This window comes from Phlebotomus argentipes, unplaced genomic scaffold (genome assembly GCF_947086385.1).
Source record: "Phlebotomus argentipes unplaced genomic scaffold, Phlebotomus argentipes genome assembly contig_15, whole genome shotgun sequence".
Classification (NCBI taxonomy): Eukaryota; Metazoa; Arthropoda; class Insecta; order Diptera; family Psychodidae; genus Phlebotomus; species Phlebotomus argentipes.
Window position 1 is genome coordinate 6,921,930 of NW_026776181.1, and position 22,353 is coordinate 6,944,282.

Here is a 22,353-nt window from a genome sequence, read left to right on the forward strand (position 1 = left end):
AAGAAATTAGGGAAACATTCTTCACGTCCAATCTTCCATGAAGTTCTTTGTTTCAATTGATTCCCTTTCCTCTCATTGGTTATTCATCTAAAAAAAAATAAGAAACAACAACGGAAAAAAGTTGCGAAGAAGCCTGATAAAAAGCTCCTTCTCACTTGTCTTCATGAATGAATGAAGTGTGTGTGTTTCATAAATTTGAGGCCTAATCTCTTTTTAATTATTTTAGTAACGAATTGAAGAATGGAGAGAACGAAGGCACATATTTTGTTACTCATTCACACAGCGATTGTTGTTGTTTTTCACAATATTTTTTTGCTGCTCTTGATATGCCTCATTTGCACTACAATCTTATCTGCGTTGAATTTCTCTGACATTGGAAACAATATATTTTGGGGGAAATCGCATTGTTGATTTTGTTTATTATGCCAGTTTTTGTATTGAAGGCACCATTTGGTATATGATTAAGGTTTTTGCCAAACAAAGTGAATGATAAGCTGAGAAGTCATATCATAATTGCGCGATAAGTGAGTGATTTCTAGGGAGTTATATTGAATTCTTATTGTCACTGAAGGTGTTTGTAGGCTATTTTAACTAATTCTTTGACACAATATGAAATTACTATATGGAAAATAACGACTGTGTCGGCGTCGTGACTAAAATCTAGCACAACTAAAACTCGCCGTTAGTGATCGATCTGAGTGAATAACCATGATATTCGATGTCGTCTTTGCGCAGGCTAGATTTGGCGCGCTATGACACTGCAGAATATTTTGGAAGTTTCCCCTCGAAAGTTGCGCGACTAATTTTTCTATTTCCCAAATTGACAATTTTACACGCAATGAAAAAGCCATAAAAGTCCTAGGAAAAATATATCACAAAATTGACTGTCTTCTATGCAAATGAATCATAAAAGAGATTTTTTCCTTCGATACTCATCTACAGTCCGTGGGGACGCCGGGCTGTCGCGCGCAAAAAAGGCTCAATCAATCACGCATATCTCTTATGCCCATAAAAAGCGCGTGATCAATTACAGCGAGAGAGTGAGAGAGAGAGAGAGTAATCTCATGAGGAAATTAGATACATGAAAATATTTTGAATTTTTATTGATTGAGAGAAGAGTGCGATTCTTTCAAAAATTGACTGAGGGGGCGTTTTGTTATGTTACCATTTTCCTCCTCGCTTTGTGTCATGCAAAAAGGGACTAAAAGAGCAAAAATAGGAGAATGTTTTTAATAAATTAAGCAAGGAGTGTGAGAGGGATGTTTGGTGGAGAGAAAAAAATCTACCCTTCATGTGTGATGAGGGAGTGAATGTACATATGTATGGCGAAACGGAAATTTTATTGCAGATTGCGCCCCTTGAGAAATTATTTCATTTTTCCTCCAATCCACCCGTATTCTCACACTCCACCTTGCAGATGGGGAAGAGTTTGGCGGGTTGTCGATTTTGAGCGCGCCACGCGAGGGAGATGGAGCGATTTTCGGCGCCACAGCGCGGAATGGGCGCGAACGCGAGGGAAGTTGGCCGTGGGGGTGCGCAGGGGATAAGCCCTTCCTGTGGTCTCTGTTCCACCCGCAGACGCTGTCATGTGAGAAATTGTGAGAATGTATGTTTCTGTGCCTCAGTGCGGATTTGAAGGATACCTGTAACGTGCACTTTTAATAAAACTTTATAAGAAAATTGCTTTTTAAGTATTTAAGGTCTTTTTTGCCTCTTCCCTCTCCCTTTCTCTCTCAAGTGAAGTGGCTCGAGTGCACATACATGGCATATGAATTGGCTGGCAGGATGGGAAGGGTATAATAAAATGGTAGGAGGAACACAAGAAGAATTGGATGATGATTTTTTACCCTCCTCTTCGTCGTTTTTTCATCTTCACTCACCTGTGATTATGTTTTTTGGTCCCTTCTTCTTGCCATCCAAGAGAGTTTCTCTTGGCATTCTATTTTCTTGATTTTTCTCCACTGACGAAACTAATTTTCTGTGTATGTGTGTGTGTGTGTTGTAGAGGCAAAATGAATAAATTAAAAATTAGACTTTTTCCTGCCTCAAATTTTTCCAATTGGTGGGATTTTAATAAGATTTCTGCCTGTGCTTGTTTTCGGGCTGATTTTGTGGGGTGCGGCAAGGGAGGGAACTTAATTTTGCGTGTAAATATTGAATTTAAAAAGAAATTCGTGTTTGCTTTCAGTTGAGAGTCAAGAAGGGAAATACTTCAAATTGTTATTGATTCATAGAGGAAATGACATTTGCAACAATTTTAGTGAGAAAGAACACAATTGCTAAAATTTTGTGTATAACCTCAAATTACCTTGCGTTTACAAAGGAAATCCAATGAAATTTTCCCATTTCTATTGTATTTAATTTTTGTTCGCGCACCTCCGCCTCCTTGGCATTTATGCGAGTGCAAAAATGCTACATATGTATGTAGATTGATTGTATGAAAAATTAATAAAAAATGTATTTTTATTTTCCACAGCAAGAACTTCATCATTCATGATAGAATATATCGGCATGTTTGTGATATGCGAAAATAAATAAAGAGACGTTCGTACGCGAAGGAATACAAAAAAAGTATAAAATGAAATATTGCATCATGAATGAGAAGAGTGAGAGAGTGAATGTTTGAGTACATCAGGAAGAGAATTTCTTTTTTGCGTGTATAATTGAATAGAAAACAAATATCAATTTACATAACATAAAGAATTAATTCCATTTATAGACTCCTTCTTTCATGTTTGTACTCCGTTGGAGTGTGTTCGGGGGAGGAAATTTTCCTCATCATTTTGATTGTGAGAGATGGAAAAGGAAAATTTATAAGGTACTTGCTTTGTGCGTTCCTTTTTTGCTTGCCATCTTCCTCTCGAGATAATTCATTCAATTTTAAAATGAAATAAGAACGATATCTGAAAACTGTGGAATGAGATTACATCATGTAATCATTTCATTTTTGGGATAACAATAGATTCATTCTTGTCTCTTCTGTTGTAGTCTATCAAGTCCACATTATCTTCAAGGAAATTCTCATAACACAAACGGAAAGATGAGCTGATTGAAGCGTATTCTCTCGATTCTATTTCATTTCTCTCGTCTGAAGCGGATAATTGATCGCGAATATGATATCAATCATATAGTTTTGTCATATTATATCGGGGAAGTGAAATTTATACAATTTTTGCATAGTTTTCGATTCACTCGTCGAATTGTTGGTTGTAGAAAAGTCGTGTTGCGTCAATTTGTTGCTTTTTTTCCACAATTATCTCACTTTGAAGTTGAAAGGTTGAGAAATTTACGCAAGAACAAGATGAAAAAAGAGACTTATTAATTATTTACATAAAATTTATTATGTAATTTTGTCGCTTTATCCAAACAACTTTGAGCATTTTCCACTCACACTTGAGAAAAACTTTCATCTCAATGAAATAAAGTTTTACAAAATTCTTGTCAGTGTGCCAAGAATGTTTCTCGTCTCTGTCCAGAGAGTGTGAGCAAGAGAGAGAGAGTGAAGGGAGTAAAAAAAAGGGAAACGAGAAGTGTACATTTCTTTGCAATTTGTGTTATTAGTTTGAGCACATGATGGCAAGACTTGGGTTGGGAAAGATAAGAGAGGAGAAATGAAAAATCCAAGTGAAATAAATCCGAAAGGCGGTAAATGAAGAAATATAATTAAAGTTTTTAAAGTAATTTTTAACTTGTTTGTTTCACTGTCATTTAACAATTTTCAATTTAACTATCTGTGTTTCTCTCTCCCTTTCGCTCCTTTCATCTCTCAGTGCAAAACTTTGTATTCGATTTTCATCCTCTTTTCACAGTTTTAAAGTGCTGCAATGCTTTGCAAAATGCATAGATTTCATGTGAAAAATATTCCGAACAGTGAATTTTGCGAACTCACTTCAAGTCACCTTGTCTTCTTGCATTAGTCACTCTAAATTAAAAGCAAATCTCGGTGCATTCTGCTGCACAGCATCACTAAATGGCGACATTCTGTGTGAAATATTGGAAAAGTTGCCGACAAGTGTATTCGGGCGATGAAGGGAAATGCGAGGCCCTAGCTGAGTGTCCCCTTTTTGCAGGGGAGAGTGTCTGATATGCACATTTTATCGCTGAAAACTTTGGAGTTGCGCTTTGCACATGTGTACTGGCAATTCTTATGTACAGTCTTCCCATGTACCATCCACTTGTGCCATACATTTTACAGTGCAACCCCATTTAATGATTGAATTTTGCAAAATTCAATTTGACATGAGTTTGTTTTATATGCAATTTCGCTGAAGCTTTTGCATATGATTGCACAAGGATCACGAGCGAGAGAGCTTTCAAAGTGTCTGAGTTTGAAAATTTTTGGAGCTCTCTTGGAGTTTTCTTTTTTTCCCTCTCTTTTCATACATCCTTTCCTCCACATGCGGCATGTGTGAAAAGGCTTTTTGCCTCACGAAAATTTTCAGTCTTTGTCCTCTTTTGTTTTCCAATTTCATACTCAAATGAAGAATTTTTTTTGCGCTCTTTGATGCCGCCTTTCTGTGGGGAAGATCAATGAAGCCAGCGCAGAATGCATTCAATTTGTCGGTGAGATAATACAAAGCAGAAAAAAATGATTGCTTCGAGATCCAAATGCAGGGGAAATTTTGTAAATGCTGCAATTTAGGCATTGGGTTGATTGGATGTGATTGAAAATTAGTCAACTTGAAATTTTAATTTTACCTCGCTGAGATTTACAACACAGCTAATATTAACTAAAATGGGCTCAGGGAGGCTAAATATGACGATAAAGCGGGGGATTGTTTTTTTGTGTTCCGTTCGTCGTAACAAACGGGCTTAGAAATCAATTTACACTAAAAGTCAAAAGCGAAATGTAACTCATATGATGGTGTTATCAAATTCAATCGCACGCTTCTCCGTCCGCCATTTTGAGTACCTGTAAAGCACATTTTACTATTTTATTCAGTCCCTATGACATGGATTAAGCCCAAATTTTAGTATGTTGCAGGTGGTTTCAAGACCTTTCCAACGAACCATCGCTGCAGGATCTAGGTCCTCCCAGACCCCAGCTTTTAGGATCCGAATTTTAAAAATTAAAATGGCCTTAACTTAACTTTTAATTGACCAGTCAAAATAGTTTTAAGCTTATTGGAAATGACTTGCTATGGTCCGTCTTTAACTCAAACATCATTACTTGATACAACCACCGCTAGGAGCGTTAAAGTAAAAAAAAATAGATTTTTCACTTTAACGTGTGCTTATCCACATTTTTTGTTCAATTCACATCTGATTGCCATGTGATTTCACTGGAATCAATCTTAATTCAGGCAATTGCGACATGTCGTGAGCTGAGACTTCTACAGCATTTCTGACAGTTTCAATATAGATTTTCCATATACTTTGAGAAAGTGCTCAAGTGCCGGAGGAGGAAGCTTTACAGCAGTGGGTGGACACAGAGTGGAGGAAAGTTTCTCAAAGTACATACATAAAGATTATGTATATGTGATTTAGGTATATAACAACAAGATGAAACTTTAAACTAGTTTGTGCTCTAACTGTTATTTTCGTTAAATTGAACAGAAAAGCAATATAAAAGTTTTTTGAAGTTTTTCTTTGAATTATTATCACATTTTTGGTTGGAGTTTGTGTGCTATAATTCCCTTTTTTGCTGCTTTCTCTCTCTTTCTCCATCGTGCTGTATTTTATCTCATATCTCTTTCCTTTTTGCACTCTTCACATTACAACATTTATTAATGTGACGTTTTGTTTATTTTCTCTTCTCCTCCTCATGAGGCGCTCTTGGCCGATGGTGTGGGAAATTGATTTTTTTCGCCTTGTCTTGAGTTATGTATAACGTACGGCAAGAGTGATATGAAATTCGATTAGGTGAATTAATTAAAGTTGGTTATTATTAAAACGATAAGTCATTTCCCATGAAATCTTGTGGTGTAATTTTAGAGAATTTATTAAACGGGTGGCAGATTGGGGAGAATTATTACATTTTCGCCCCATTCCAGACTGTTGTTTGTCGTGTTCCTCAGCCACATTTCAATTATTTTCACAATAGAATATTAAGTCGAAAGAGAGGTGGACAAAGAGAGAGAGAGAAGAAAGCTTTCCTACCGCTACAGGGTTTGGGTTTAATCCTCTGAAAGGGGTTAACAAATGACAGAATCCATTGAATTCTGGTGTGATGATAAAAATGTGGTTGATTTGCCATTTTCACTCGCTGTCGAAGTGAATTGAGGAGATAGAAGACGATGGGAAAAGCAATTCACAATTAGTGTCCTTGTTCCACTTGTGGAATATTTGAAACTATGTTGTTGAACTTTTTCGGCGCGGATATTTGTTGGGTGGTTTACATGAAGCCACCCAGAAGGCGAGAGTTTGGGACACTAAAAGTTTTGGGTAATTAAAAAGTTGTCGCAAGGGAAAATTACATAAATCAGCTATCTTTTTTTCATTCGCCGAAAACTCCACTTTCTGAATTAATATCCCCAACTTATCATGTCGTCTCACATTATGTAAGAAAGTTGGAACAAGGAAGAGGAATCCACTCAAGAGATATTTCACAAATATTACAGAATGTTTCTCTAAGTTTTTCGGCAAGTTTTCTCGTTCTTTTTTCTCTCTTGCCTTCCACTTTTTCACGATGAGAAGATGTGTTTAATATCCCAGTTGACGTTTATAAGATTTTGATTCAACTTTCTGGCGCAATTAAATTAGATATACTGCAAGCAGTTTGTATTTATTGATCTTCTTTTGCAAACTTTATTATGCTTCTTATGAGGGCACTTCTATGATGTGAACGATAATTTTCGGGGATTTTATTTGCCATTGTCAACAAAATATACTCCCTTTTTTCTGTGTTTCGTTCAGCAACTGAAATCAAAACCCTCTCGGAAGGCATTTTAATTAATTCTTTCATTTGTGAAAAGCAACACCATCATCTATTTAATGTAGGACTGTCTCCTCTTGATGCCCTTTTCCCATCCATTCTGGTGCTGCCGCGGTGGGTGGTGGGCGGGAGGACGGAAGGAAAAAAAGAGAGAAACCTTAATCATCGTCTCCTTCTCATAATACACAATCCATTTGCCTGATTTACATTTTAATGTTGAAATGAAATTTTTATCTTTGTTGAGTTTCCTTTTATTTTTTGCATGGGTGTTTGTGTACTGCTATGTTTGTGTGTGTGTGTTGTTCTGCTGAAAATAACTTCATAACATTTTATGCTGAATTTATGTAAATTTGCAATTATATTGAAATAAGTAAATTATAGTCAATGTTTTCTACACGCTCTCGCCATCTTTTTTTCAACGTTTACAAAAGCGTGTTACAACTAAAATATATTTTATTAAATGTAATACTTTTTGCATTTGTATTAATTAAATTAAATTTGATAGAAATTTATATTGGGGAGAAAAATGTGGTCGTGAATTTTATGCAAATACAAAAAAAAGTTTCCCTTTTTAGGAATGCGTAACAAACCTAGAATGAATGTAATTGCGGAGTTAATTAAAAAAGTTTTTGTAATTTTTTTGTCAACTTCACTTGTGGCTGACAAAAAAATTGTATTAATTTCATTGTCATTCATTACAATTTTTCGGGGGAACACAATTTAGTATGGAGCATTTTGCCATCGATTGCCATTTTTCCGAGAGCGCAAAGGAGAAAGATGGAAGAGATTTGATGAGATTGAGTGAGGGTGGATTTTTCCTTTAAAAATGATTAACATCACTTTTGTATTATAATGAATTAATAATATTCAATTAGTGGAGGAGAAATTTCTATTCATGTATTTCCAACATTATTATTCTGGCATAGCAATGGAATTAATGTAAATTGGAGTACATGGAGAGATATTCATTCGGCGTTTTAGTTTGAGCTCCTCTCGGTTGTCCTCTTCTCTCTTTCGGGCGCAAATACGCTTTGCATCTCTCTCGCCACTTGTCTGATATATTCGCTATATATCTCGTCCAAACAATATCAAATATTTAATTTCCTCTTATCATTTGTTAATTTTCCTCTGTTACTTAATTTCTGGCTGGTAAATACAGGCCAATAATTTGTATGTTTAAGCAAGAACGTTTTCGTTGAGAAAATGCTTTGCGTCTGTGTGTGTGTGTGTGTAGAGAAAGAATTTTTGAAGTACAGAATGATATTAATATTAGTTTAGTCTATATTTTCATTTTATGGTCTCTGCTGTTGACTCTGCCATTGAGGCATAAATGCGATAAAAGAGAAGGGGAGAAAGAATGTGAATTCTTTATCTCCATCTCCTATATCGAAATTTATTAAAGAACTACATGATAGTAAAGTTTGTATTTTGTATCACGATAAATTTCGAAAATCAATTTTCCCTCTCCCCTCCGCGCCATCGCCAAGCGTTTCTTGCACAGTGAATCGACTGTTGGTGTTGTCGTCGTATTGGCAGAATTATTAATGATTGCTGAAATGATTGTCATGGCATTGAAACTTAATTTTCTTGTTACAATTAAAATTCCTTCTTTTTTCCTCACTCTTCGCGCCTTTCTTCCTCGTCATGTGAATTTTCAGCTAGATTTATGATCGCAATGCAAGAGACAAACACGCCAAAGAGAGGCCAAAGCCTTCAACTTTTCCAAATGCTTTTTCGCCTCAATCTCTAACCTAGACCACTTGAATTGGAGTCCAAAGGAGTTCAAGCTCAAAACCACTGTGGCACACTCAAACACGTTTCGCCATACCAAGTGTGACGAGAAGGTATGGAAAAAAGACCATTTTCATGTGGTTTTTGCTATGACAAATTTCTTCATTTTTACGCCACTTGTGAGTGGCGTAATTTGATGCTTTTTCCGGTTCTTTTTCTCTATACTTTATGTATATTTTGGTGGGGAAAAAGTTCATTGAGAAAGTCTATTAACCTTATGATCATGAAAATTCTAATGAGTTACCCTTGAGAGGTAATTTTGAGAAGACCTTTCGCAATAAATGCCCATGATTGCGTTTTCTTCTCTTTGCAGATTTTCCCGAAAGGCTGTGAGCTCAATTTGAAGTAAGTTCATAGAAATTCATTAGCACTTATAGTCACGACATGCGAGTTTACAGAAATCTTCTATACTTAATCTATAAGCCAGTTCGTTCGTCAACAATCTAGCAGAAACTTAGGGGTCGTTGCAATTTTACAAATTTCGAATTTCAGTACGTAAAAGCTATGAATTTGCTATGCAACTTTACGATTTTGCAACGACTCCTTAACTAGTTGAAAACATCAAATGCTTCATTCATGTCACAAATTGATAGAATTTAACGCCCAATTTTGATTGAAGAGTATCTGAAGTGGGAATTTCATTTAAAATTGCGTCTTCAATCACCTCTGAATAATATAGATCGCTTGGCCACGAGCAAAAAGAGACAAGGGCTCTTGCTATATGATTTACCAACTGTTAAACTGAGCGTTTTTCCGCCTCTTGTTGAAATTTTAATGCATCGTTTTTCGTACAAGTCTCTTTTACGTGTTTTTACGCCATCATCTCTAATTTTATTCTGTACAAGCAACAAATACTTCCATGTTTTCGCTTTTTCCTCACACTTCTTGCTGTTTTCTTTTACCGGTTCCCATTGTCAATCATCAACAATGGCTGAAAGCAAAATCGACGACGCGTATTCGAATTGAATTTGTTCGCCTTTTAGTTTGTTGTTGTTGTTCATCTGTATTCCATCGAATTTTATTATTCGCAAATTAGTTTCAACAGTGAGAGTGAGAGGGTGAAAAAAAGGAGTGAATCAATTAATTAGTTTATTTTTAATGGGACGACATGAAGTGTAGGGAAAAAAGTTATTGATTTAGGTTCTCTGTGGAGTGACATTTCTGGGTCTCCGCACCTGCTGGTTGATGTGACAAAACGCTGAGTAGTGTGATTTTCAATTTAGATCGAAAGACGCGATGGAAGGCTGGTGTTCGATCCCTCTTTCGGGGGTTATTGCCTGCTACTCCGGCTCACACTGAGGGCCCCTTGCGCGTCAGAGTGCTGATTAGGAGCGACTCGTGGCGCTCTATCTCACTCGTGCACGCGTTTTATTACATCGCTATTACATTGATGTGCGATTGTGTAAACGCAATTTAATTTCTAGATGATGATAAATTGTTTTTATCAATTCATTATCGTTGTTTATTGTATTTGTTTCTCCCTATCATATTTTCCCCTGTTATCTTTTTTCCTCTCTTTCTGTCTCTGCACTGAGAGAAAAATCAGGCTAAAATTAAGTCAATTTCGACATATTACATTATTATTATAAAATATGTTGAAATATACTAAAACTAATCTTTTCTCAATTTCTGGTGTTAAAATTAAACCGTTTTTGCTTAGTTTTCAGACTATTTTGCATCCAAAAATACTAAGACCAAGTATATTTATGATTTTTACATAATAAAAACAAATTTATCGTTATTATTATTGTATCGGTTTATATTTTAAAATCGAATTAGTATGACGAAAAAGGATTAGTTTAAGTTAAAAATAAGCCCAAATATTCTTTATTCTAGTCGTTATTGATTTCAATTAAAGAGTAGAATACAATTTTAACACAATTATACAATTGGAATTAAGTTATGAAAGGCATTAATTTTATTCAAATATGGTTTTTAAATGTTTAAAATTACGATATCTCAAAAAGGACTTGAACTTAGGTACATTTAGACTAAATGTAAGACCTTTTTTGGAATCTCTATTTCAAAAATATGCATTTCTTAGTTAAAGATTACATTATTTTTCTGAGTGATGTTGTGTATCGTGTTGAGAGTCACTCTGTTTGGTGATGTGTGTTTGGCATCAAATTGGAGGAAGATGAATTTTCTTGGCGATCCGCACACACACACACACAGTCTTGGAAAGTGTATTGACAAAATTGGCTGCTATTTACTTCAAATGTGAGTTGGCTGGAATGGTGTCTTTCATTCGCAATAAAAATGTGATTTATTTGTCAATTTTCTTTTGACATGTAACAATGATTGAAAATGAGTGGCGAAGAGGAGGGAAAGGCGGAGGATTTGGGAATAATAATTGTCAGGAATCGATGGGGGTGGGGGTGGGGGTGGGGGTGGGGGAAGCATGTCTGTTTTGAGGGATAGAAGTAACTGACATTTGTAGTGATGGACGGGGGCGCTGAAGGCGGGGAGCGGAGGAGAAATTAAATAATTTTCCCATGTTGATTTACACGTCTTCCATCTCGCTCTGTCGCGCCGGGAATGTCGTTAAATTCTTCTCCCCTGACTGACATGTGAGTAACAATTGTGGGAGCGAGAGAGCGCGATGAGTGTGTGTATTTTGGGCATGTTTGGTGCAGAGATCGAAGAAGACGGGCGCGCGGGGGTGGCTGAGAGTTCGTGTGGCGGCGTGTGAGAGGGATGTTTTCCCGTTTGAGACACGAGGTGGTGTTTCAATCGTAATAATAAAAATACTATGGCATGCGCGGGACGTTTCAAAATTTGATACAAATTGTACCCAATTCCAAAATGGCCGCTCCTCTAAGAATTTTTATATCAAAAACTTTATATAGCAATATCTCTTCGCTTGCTTGCGATGTTTTGGAGAGAGAAAAAGATGGCCTGTGGTCGTGTGTTGTATGTAAGCGAAGGAGGACGCATGAGTGAGAGAATGAGAGATTGACAGAATCGGATGTGTGCCTCGTGGTGGAATCGTGCTCAAATCGTATCGTATACAATTCTTGAGCTTAATTCGTTGGTATTTTTCTCATTCGGTCACCGACCGCTGCTTGAGAAAGTGCTTAACTCTGTGTCTCGTGGCGTTGAGAGCTCAAGTGATTGTTTGTTGTGTATTTTCCCTCAATTCGTGTCCCACAGCGTCTGGTCGAGAATTTTGGGGCTTCTTTGCGGTGTGAAATTGTAATAACACTGGAAAATTGTTTCATCATAAAAGCAACGAATAGATTGGGAGCGACATCTAGGACTCAATAAAAACGGTTTACAAGTGCGGAGAAGCGAAAGAGAATCTTTAAGAACTTGATTACGAACATTTTATAAACAATTTCGAATGCATTCTGACCCGAAGACGCTCTAAGACGAAGTGACGTGAGGGAAGTGAAAGAGGGAATATCTTGCGAATAAATCAATTCCCATGTGAAATATCCTGCCTTCTTCCTTCGACATATCTTTCTTTGATTCAATCATCAAAGTGGGATGTTTGTGTTTGATGTAACTTTGATGTGAAGAGAGCGAGTGTTACTCGAGTGAGAAGAGTTGCTGAGAGACAGAAAACATTTTTCAATTTTACCAATTGAGACGAGAGAAGAGATTAAATTAAATTGAATGTATAGAGAAAAGAGGAGAGAAAAAAATTGTTCAACGACCCAACATTAAATCAAATACACTTCAAAAGTATAATAATTTCACTGAAAGGAGCCAAGTGTGAGAGAGAGAGAGACAGAACACGGGCAAAAAAGGCACATTGGTGAATTGATTAAAATCGTGAAGTCAGTAACTGTAATTTGAAAATATTCAAAAGTCTATCATCTGAATATATTGAATGGTAAGGCTTTTTGTGGACTCTCTTGTGTGTTGCTCCCTTTGATTGCACTATCGAGATTAATTTCTGAATTGACTCTCAAGGTGGTTCAAAAAAAAAGCGTTGAATAATTGCTAAAGGAAGGAAGAGGAGAGAAAGACAATATATTAATTATATTAAATTGATTTGTGCTCAAGATTAAAAGGTATTTTTTTCCTTAACCGTGCGTTGTGATTCTGCAGAAGAAAAGCAATTTAGTGAGCGAGTTTTTTGCGTCAAATAAGAGAGACGACTTTTGAGGTGTGTTTATACTTCTGTATTACTTTTTGCTAGAGCGCAAAAGGAGTGTAAATATTGAAAAATCTCATGTGAGAGTTTCAATGGAATTATTTTGAATATTTATTTCAAAATACCTGAAGAGCAGAGATAAAAAAGTGCGCGATTATTTGAAAGTTGCCAATTGGCGAGGAAAAGAATGTGTGTGTGCAGCAATTGAAGAAAAAGAGCGAGAGAGAGAGAGAGAGATCTTCCGAGAAAGAAATTTTTCTACGCTATCTAAGATTTAAATATGAAGTGATGCATCAACGTTTTTTTGCTGCTCAATAGTATTCATCATTCCACATGAAAGTATTGAATTAGTGGTCATTTGAGAAGACGTTTTGTGAGTGCATCGACGAGAGTGTGCCGCTGAAGACGCGCCTCAGCTGCACTGAGAGAAAAACTGACTATGGAAGCGTACAATACAGGATCCGATTTGAACGTTAACAGGATGTTCGATCAATACTTATACAAGGTTTGCATATTTTACATTTTCACAATCTTATATCGATGTTTGCAGGGCATTTAGCACACCATCCAACAAGAGCAATTAGGGTGATAATGAAAAAATATATATTTAGCATTAAATACAATTTGTGGGGAGAGAGAGATAAGCATGTGATAAGCAGATGCAGCAATTGTGTTTAATAGCCACCATATACTCAAGCATGAGCCTTACAATATCTCGAGAGAGAGAGACACACACGAAAAAAAGAGTGAATGGATGAGAGAAAAGTGGAGAATTTTATTGCTATAAAATAATTAAATTGGATATAATCGGTGGAGCAATTAAAAGTGATTACTTTAAAGTGTTTTTTATTGATGGTTTGGTATTTTTAAAATACTCTCAATGCCAAATTCGTTTCAATACAAATTACCTCCATCTCATTCAGTCTCTATGCCGCCCAGTGGGCATTCCACACTGGATTCCTCTCCCATCTCACTCTCCTTATTGGGCTTCATTGATATTACACTTGGCCATTTAGCAGATTCCACTAATTAATTTATTCTTTCATCTATTCTTCAGTTTCATCTTCGAATGTCTGTTCGTGTTTCTAAATCGACACTGAGCAGATAAATCAATTAACTTTTATCTCTGGCTCTACGATGTCAATGCCATTGGGGTGAAAACTGTCAAAAGAATTCGTATATCATTTTGGCACTTGCAATCTAGAAAATCTAGCAAAAGACGGAACGGTTCATTCGCTACACTGTCGCACAGAGAGCAGCAGTTTCTGCTCCAGTTTGCTCACAGTGTACTCCCTGTGGCAATTTATCAAAATTGAATTATGAATTGGTTTGGAAGCAATTTAGCCTCTTGCGGCCTTGATGGATTGTTTTATACTATAACAATAATTTGTATATTTCTCATTGTTACATCATCTTGGTGGGAGAGAGAGAGAGAGGCCACGAAGAAAAAAAAAATGATATTCAAAGAAGTGGTGAACTCTCTGCCGCAGTAATTTTAATTGGAAATAATTCAGTTTCTCGATTATTGCTCACAATCGTTGAAATATTCCTTGCAATATTACTCACAACTCGTCAATTAATCTAATTAATTGAATGCACAGTGATTGGGCAAGAATATATCCAATTTGGCTGTGGATGATGGAGGTGAGAAAGAGGGGGGGAAAAAAACTCATTGTCGACGTTTTCCTTTTTGGACGCGCAAATCAAAAGCACATTTTTTTAGTGCAATTTTGTGGTATTTTTACCTTTTAGCCATCTGTAGCGCCTTGGCATTTAGCTGCTGTCTTTTTTCCACTCTCAATCATCCATTGAGCATTTCTTTAATTATATTGACAAGAGGTGAATGCTCTTTATCGAGAAATATCACTTTGCCTGACGTCACGACGAATGGAATTTCATGTGTTGAGGAATTGACAAATTCGGCACATTTTCTCTCAGTGTTCTCAAATTGTTTTGTGTGCCTTCATTTGCACAATTGCCGCATAATTAATTGGAATCTCAATTGTTCAATGAACATTTTTTTTTGTCTTCTCCTCTTGTGGACAATTTGCGATCTATGCAATGTATGCTTTTTTTCCACAACAGTCTCTCCTGTGCAGCATAAAATAATGTTGTGTTTACGTGAATTTTCAACATAGAGAGCAATTTAATGTATAAATTTGCAGTCTCATGTGTACTATATGAATGTATAGGAGGAGAGTTGCATTTAGTTTGTACCACCAAGTATAAATTATGCAATTCAAATAGCACACAATATAATTTATTCTTGTCGTCGTCGTTATTGTTGTTGGGCTGCTGCTTTTGCCCTCTCTCACATCACTTGTGCGCCCGAGATAAATGTGGAGAATGATGGGTTTTTGGGAAAGGCGAGTGGAGACGTGAGGTGGATTGGTGTGGAGCAATAAATATGTAGGGGATTGATGAACGACATGGGGACACTTTTAAATAATTTATTTATCTTTTTACTTTGCCTACCTATGAAGTGAAGTCCGTGTGTATAATGTATGTCTCTTGCTGTACTTGAGGCGATGCCGCAGGAATTTGTGCCCAAAGAGAAAGAGGGAAAGAAGGTGAAATTGAGGAGATTCTAGAGTGGAAAATTTGCAAAAAAGAAGGGCAGAGTGAGCATGAGAAGAAGAAGAAATTGGTGAATTTTGATGTTGGAAATTAAATTTTCATCTCATGTTTCTGAAGTGAATTTGAGCTTGTTTTGATGCTAAAAGTGATGCTGGAAGGCAAGATGATTTGAGGATACACACCATCAGTATTGTGCTCTCAATAGAACTTTCGAATTGTCATAAATTAATCATGCATTTCATGGCATCATCACTATGAAGAGAATTTCCTCTGAGAAAAGCCAACATTAGTAGAAGAAAAATGCATAAATTATGCTTTCGTATCACCTCAAATCGCCTTGGCATGTGGAACAAGTAAAAACACAAGCTATAAGATTGGCGAAGCAAATCCATTGGAGATTTTTGCGTTTTTTCTCTTCATTCTGTCTCTCGTGAGGAATTCTTGCAAAATTCTCAAGCAATTCCATGAATATTTTCATTAAATTACTCTGTTTTTTATTACTGTATATGCTTCCAATCTCTTTATAAGTCATTTAAGCCTCTATATATTGATCAAACATTCTCCCTTGTAATAACAACACATAAAAGTTATAGGCGAGCCAATTGCATTTTATATAATTTCACTTCCTCCCTCGTTGGAATATTTTGCGTCTTCTCACCACTAATTGCTATTTTATCTTGAAAATGTTTTGTGCATTTCCCTGGGACGAAGTTCGGGGTGGAGTGAGAGAAGTTCGTGGTAAACTGTGCCTCCTTCCCCGCAACGCTAAAATTTATACATTGCCAACATGAATTCAACTTTTACAATTAATAATTATTGTTGGATAACTTTCTATCAAAGAAACTTTATAGAAAGTATTACAGTATCTCCCCACCTTTTCACTCGCATCAACGGCTTTTTGCCATCCTCCTCTTGGACTCCCGATACTGTGCCACCGAACTGTTTGATGGGAAACACTATAAATTGAGTTTCGAATTACAAGAAAAAGGCTTTTGATTTTTCCTCGTTGAGATTTTTCACTAGAGATACTGCAAGTCTTTTCTCTCAGTGCCTCAACGGGTAGACTTAGTTAGGGGATGCTCGCAAAAGGGGGAGAAACAGTTCACCCTCCTTTCCCATTTAATCATCTGTCTCTGTCGTATTCTATGTACTTGATGTTTTTGATGTTCTACACAGCGGATTAATCCGAGTGTCAGAAAAATGGATTGTAATTTAAAGAGACGTACGAGAGCGTCTTTGGCTGATTTCACGGGGCACAAGGATTGAGCTGTGTTGTGATGGAACACTGAGAAAAATCAAGAGTAATTTTTTCGTATGACGAAAAATCACAATCAAAGTTTTTATCTGGGGAAATAACCTCGAGTCGAGGGGAGCCCCAAAGAGAGATAAGGCGAAAAGTTTCGGGCAAAGTGCTAGAGGGAGATGGTGGACGTTTATAAATAATGTGAGAGAGATTAGATTAATTGAAGTTTTCTTATCTTTTTCACTCCTTCCTCCTTGACTCCAGTCAAAAGTCACCAGAAAATTTGATGGAAATTCCTCTACTATGCTTTTTTGGCGTGATTGTTTGACTGTTCTTGTGGTGAAGAGCGAGTAGAAATGCATGTTTTCTCCCATTTAGACATTCAGTGTCTTCATCAAGGGAGAGACAATACAGTTGGAAGTGGTGTACAACTCAGCGGAAGTCTTGGGAAGTGGAAGTGTAAAAAAAACTTACAATATTCCTTTCCTGTGTGCTTCTTTTACTGACAAATTATACCAATTCCTTGGATTTCTTCCAGATACTTTTAAACGAAGTCTTTGAAGTTCTCTGAGTTAAATTTTTATGTTGTGGTGAGAAAAGACACCCAAAAAAGCGATTAAAAGTGGATTATTACATAAATATTGGATGGAAACTAAAGAAATTTATTATAACTTGAGAATTAGTGTACAAATAGTGTGAAAACTTCAATTTCTGGCAGTGGTGTACAGATTAAAGGCACATTATTTCCTCCTTGGTCTGTATGTATGTTGGAAAAGAGAGTAGAATGAGGGTGAGATGGAGGATAGATGTAAAAAGGAAGGATAATTAAATTGATTATATTGAAATGTCAAGAAAACCGGTTAAACACATGGTTTAATTTTCTCAAGCAAAATGCAATCTTATTGCTCTTGTGCTGTGCTTAAAAGTCCTATTTTCATCTCTTTCACACGCTATGCACATAGAAACATGATGGTGGAGGGCAGAAAAAAACCGAAGTAAAAAGGAGGCAAAATGGTAGTGAGAGAGAGATGGAGAATGAGATGAAAACCACAAGAAAAATGCTGTTGTATTGCTTTTTCTCTAACAACTCTTTTACCTCTTTTTTTCCTATCTCTATAAATTTTTATTACAATGTATGTACGCTTTTTTTCAAATTATGTCTTGTAGACGTGGTGATACTGTGTATGAAATGAAATTTTGTTTGAAGTGAAAGAGGAGGAAAGAATGGAAAAAGGGGAAAAGTACTCTCTAAATATTGTCTCAAGAGACATGCAAAGAGGAATTTAATAACAAAAATATTTAATATGTGATTAAATATTTCAAAAATGTTTGCACTGAACTTTTTTCTCTCTCTCTTCATTCACTTGATTTTCATCCTTGATTTTGCGCGCTGTCTTGTGAGGAGATTGCTCTGAATAGTGGCATGATTGTTCTATGTAGAAACATAGTTTCGCACAGGGTGTTGTAGAAGAAGGGGAAAGAGAGAGAGGGAGAGAGAGAGAGAGAGATGAATAAAAAACGTTGATGCCAATGCACCGAAATCCCAATAATTTCTCTTGTGATTTTGCCTTCTTCCACTCCTCTATTATTTTCCTTCACCTCTTCCTCCGCCGACCGCCTGGACATCATGCCAGACTTGCTCAAATTGTTACAATTTAGAGACCTTCTCAGACGAAATTGAAGAGGGAGGGAGAGAGGCAGAAAAAATCCTGTCAATGTGGTTGGATTTGTTATTTTTCTCATCTCATCTTCGGGCCTTATTTGACTCACCTACAAGGTTTCTCGTGGTGTTGTTGTGTGTGTGTGTGTTTGTGTGCAGCCCAGAAAGTCTTCTTGGCCAGGTGTTCCATCAAATTGCTATTAACTCACATGGTTGGGAGGAATGAATGCCCTCCTGCTCTGACACATGGGTATTTTTAATAATCTCAGTGTACATAAGTTGGTGTGTTTCATTTTCTTCTGGCCATCTTGCCGTGAGGTGAGAAGAGAGCAGGGGAGAGAAGACAGGGTGGCTCAGAGACAAGAAAGAGAGATGAAGACAAAAACCTGATTTGTCTCTCTTCCATCTCCGTCCACCGCGGAGCGTAATGCATCTTGCATCCTCCTCGAGTTGTGCTATTTGGCTGAAAATTCCCTCCTCAACCACAGTTGAGTCTGAAGAAAACGATGTGGTATTCGTTGCTTTTTACCCAATTGATGCGATGATTATAAAATGTTGGATGTTGATGATGCTGAAGAATTTCACTGACCATGTTTCTTCGTGCCTTCTTCCATGTCTTCTGCTCGTCACTCTTGATCCTTGTGGTGTTTCGGTGGGGAAGAATCCACGAAAATAGACGTCAGATGCACCTGAGAGGTCAGACAGCGGGGGGTCACTAAACACCGCTTAAATGCCCCTTTTTAAATCCAATTTCGGGATGCGGATAAGACGACAGGTTGTGTGAGAAGGAACTCTGTGACACAATGAAGTAAACGCGATTGCCATTGGTTGATCCGAGTGACGTCACGCACACAAAGTCCTGAAGTCAGTTTGTGAATTGAAAGAATAACACCCATTCCATCATGTTGCTCAACATCTTTTCCTATCCTCCAGAAAAGAAAAGAATCTCTGTCATGTTAACATGTTCCGTGACATGGTCGAGTGGCGGAGAAAAAAATGTCTCCAAAAATTCAATGGCGTGCCCATCGTTAAACTTTCTCGAAGCAATTTTCCACTTGAGAGATTCACTTGAAGATATTCCACTGATTTTTTGCACAATTAATAATTCCTTGGTAATTGAGTGTCATTTGTTTCTTTCTATCAAAACACCCAGTATTTTCCCTTTTTTTCTGCCACTGAAAAGAATGTCCCAGTTATTTTTTTTTAATCAACAAAAAAAAAACTTACTTTCGAATTTGCTGTTGAGCGAAAAGTTTTTATTTCAATTCAATTGTAATTAAAGGCATTTCATGGATATTTCCTCTACGGTCTCTGTTTGACTAAATCACGGGATTTTTATCTCCCAATTTGTTATTTAGCATGAAATTTACAATTGTCTCGCACTGCGGAGAGGGAATAATTAGCATGAAATTGAAAATGACAAAGAACATTATGCAATAGCACACGAATGCATTTTTAATTGGAAATGAATTCTTATGTATTTATGCATTTGTCTCTGTTGCTCACGATATAAAGTATCCCGTGTATGTTAAATAGCTGGCAAAAAGAGGTTCATTTGCAGTGCCATAATTAATGTTTAAGCTGGACATGAGAGGCGGAAAAAGTACACTTAAATTGCGGGTGGATGAAGATGTTTTGCCATGGAGAAAAGAAGGAGAGGAAGGTGAATAATTTCGGTGAGGAGGTGCAAAAGAGTGAGAATGAGGAATAGTAATAAATACAGTACACACATTCTAGGCATGTAATAAATTTGCATAAAGTAAAATAATATTAGAGAGTATAAATTGTAGTTTTAGATGAGTTTCATATTTCGCCTCTTTCTCACTTGTATATTTATGATAATTTTTTCACATGTTTTACGCGCTATATATGTATGGGAAAATGATTAAAATTAATTGATTGTTGTGTACTTCTTTTTCTTCACATCTCTGTTTTCACGTGAATATTTATTTTATGATACCCCGAAGGTGTGAAAAGAAGTTGAAGAAATGTGGAATAATTCTTACCTTTTGACTTAATTTCTCTCTCATATTTTTGTTCTCCTCCTTCTTCAATGTCTGTTTCTTGTGTGATTTATTTTGCAAAAGTGCAGCGAATGCCAAGGCGGTTAGGTGTTCTTGGCATGAGATAAGCTTATGGTGTTTATGCGAGGAACGTCTTAATGTTTCCACTACTCTCGAATCTTACCTTAAATATGATTATCATATTGATTATTGAACGAGTAATACACAAAAGAATTGCTTCGCCAAGAGAAACCCAAACCCCGAATGTTTTGCCATTGATTCTGTGGTGTGATTGGATTACATTAAGCAAAAAATGATATCCAGGGTGGGTGGAAAAAAGTTCAATTTAACCTCTTTTCGCCTTAAAGATTTCTTTTACACCATCAACAGATTTTTTCTCAGCCTTGTGTCTCCGCATTTCTTCTCTTCGGTCTCCTTGCCTTCACCCTTGTGGATTGAACAAACAATTTCAACCTGTTTTAACAGCTGCAAAAAGATTGTAATCCATTTATGTTCTCTCCCCTCTCTCACACATTTTCTCCCTCTTTGGACCCTTTTTCGCCTTTCCATCTCACTTTTTTTTTCATCCTTATGTCGCCTTTTTATCTCATTTTTCTTGGCTCGTCTAATGTTATGCACACACAATGCAAGGGAACGGAGATACCACAAGACAGAACGCATGAATGCACTCTATTTGTGGATCTTGTGTCGAAAGATTTCTCTAATTTCTGTATTTGTTTTTATTTTTATTCTGTTTGAATCTCTTGTTTTTATTTTTTTCCACTATATAGTCCTGTAATGGTATGTTTCCCCATCTTATTTACTTTCTTTCTGGAGAGTGCACACCAGCAATGTTTTTTAAGGGGAAAATAATATTTACACAAAGTGAGAATATTTGTCCTGGTGAGGAAAAAGAGTGAGATAGAGAGACGGTTGTATATAAGACGTAATGTGGAGAGGAAGAAGGAAAAGGAAGGCGTTTTTCCTTCAATGTCTTGTTAAATAAATGAAGGAAATTCCCTCTATATCCTCGAAATTATTATTTTCATTTGTTTTGGGGAGTATAAAAGATAATAATAATAATAATAAGAGGAGAACGAGAGAGACGATGTGGGAAAAATGTGACATGAGCAGTACAATAAAAATGTCAAGTTTAATAACGATGGAATTAAATGGTTTGAGACTTGTGCTTCTTTTTCACTTGAGAGCTCTCTGTGTGTTGTGGTGTTTTTTGGACACCACTGGTGTCATTTGAATAATAATAATCGTAAAATGAGAGGTTCTCAGCCATTGAAATGGAAACGGAAGTTTCAATTGTGGAAAATGATGAAGTTCTCTTGATGTGCAATTTGAAGGGCGAGCGGGTGTTTAGCAAATATTTTTTCATGCTTCTTCTTTCAAATGAGATGCTGAAGAGTTGAAAATGGTAGATGACAGATTGTTCTGTATCTTCCTACTTGAGAATTCATCATATCATCAGTTGTTGTCACACAGAAGGTGATTTTTTTTTTGCAGAAAGAGTGTCACTTTTTACTCACTTTTCCCTCTGCATCAATAACAACAGAGTGGTTTTTAGAAAGAGATGCTAATGAGACAGTGCGAGAGTATATAATAAAAAAAAAACACCTTGTTCCCATTTCACGAGGGGAATTTCCTTCGGCGTGTAAAGTCGTATAATATCGATAATTGACTTTCATTATTAGCCGATATAATGAGTCTATTTACACTCTCACATCACAAAATCATACTTTTGCCCACAATCTAACTTTTTAATGAGAATTTAGTGGTATTAATAAACGTCCATTTTCCCTTTATTTTTTTCTCAATTGCATCGTAAATTGTGAGTGTGTTTCTGTTTGTGACGTTGAGCAAGAATAATACTCGTAAATATCGATTGATTTGCATTGAAGTCTGTAGACGTACTTGGTCGTTACGCGAGGGCTTGAGCGTCTTAGGCGAAAAAAAAGGCGTCAGGTGGGTGAGTTTTCTCCGGGGTTCGCCGTGGAATGAAAGGGGAACAAAAGAGAGAGAGAGAGACTTACGAAGATGTGAATTGTTTTTCATGAGAATGACGGTCGTGGAGGAGTCAACAGCTCCTCCCTT

At 36.6% G+C, this 22,353-nt stretch overlaps 1 protein-coding gene across 3 annotated transcripts in view; it reads left to right on the top strand.

Annotated features, from left to right (window-relative positions):
- LOC132262073 (TOX high mobility group box family member 2) overlaps positions 1-22,353 on the top strand; it is a 77,994-nt gene that overhangs the window by 15,666 nt on the left and 39,975 nt on the right. Inside the window, exon 3 of one of the 3 annotated variants that reach the window (XM_059761208.1) lies at positions 8,979-9,010. Coding sequence is in view for 1 of the 3 variants with exons in the window: in XM_059761207.1 (XP_059617190.1) it covers positions 13,207-13,272 (66 nt within the window). In the remaining 2 variants the exon portion in view is untranslated. Of the gene's footprint in view, positions 1-8,978; positions 9,011-11,538; positions 13,273-22,353 lie in introns of those variants that run through there. The other 2 variants (XR_009468445.1, XM_059761207.1) reach the window with 2 other exon arrangements.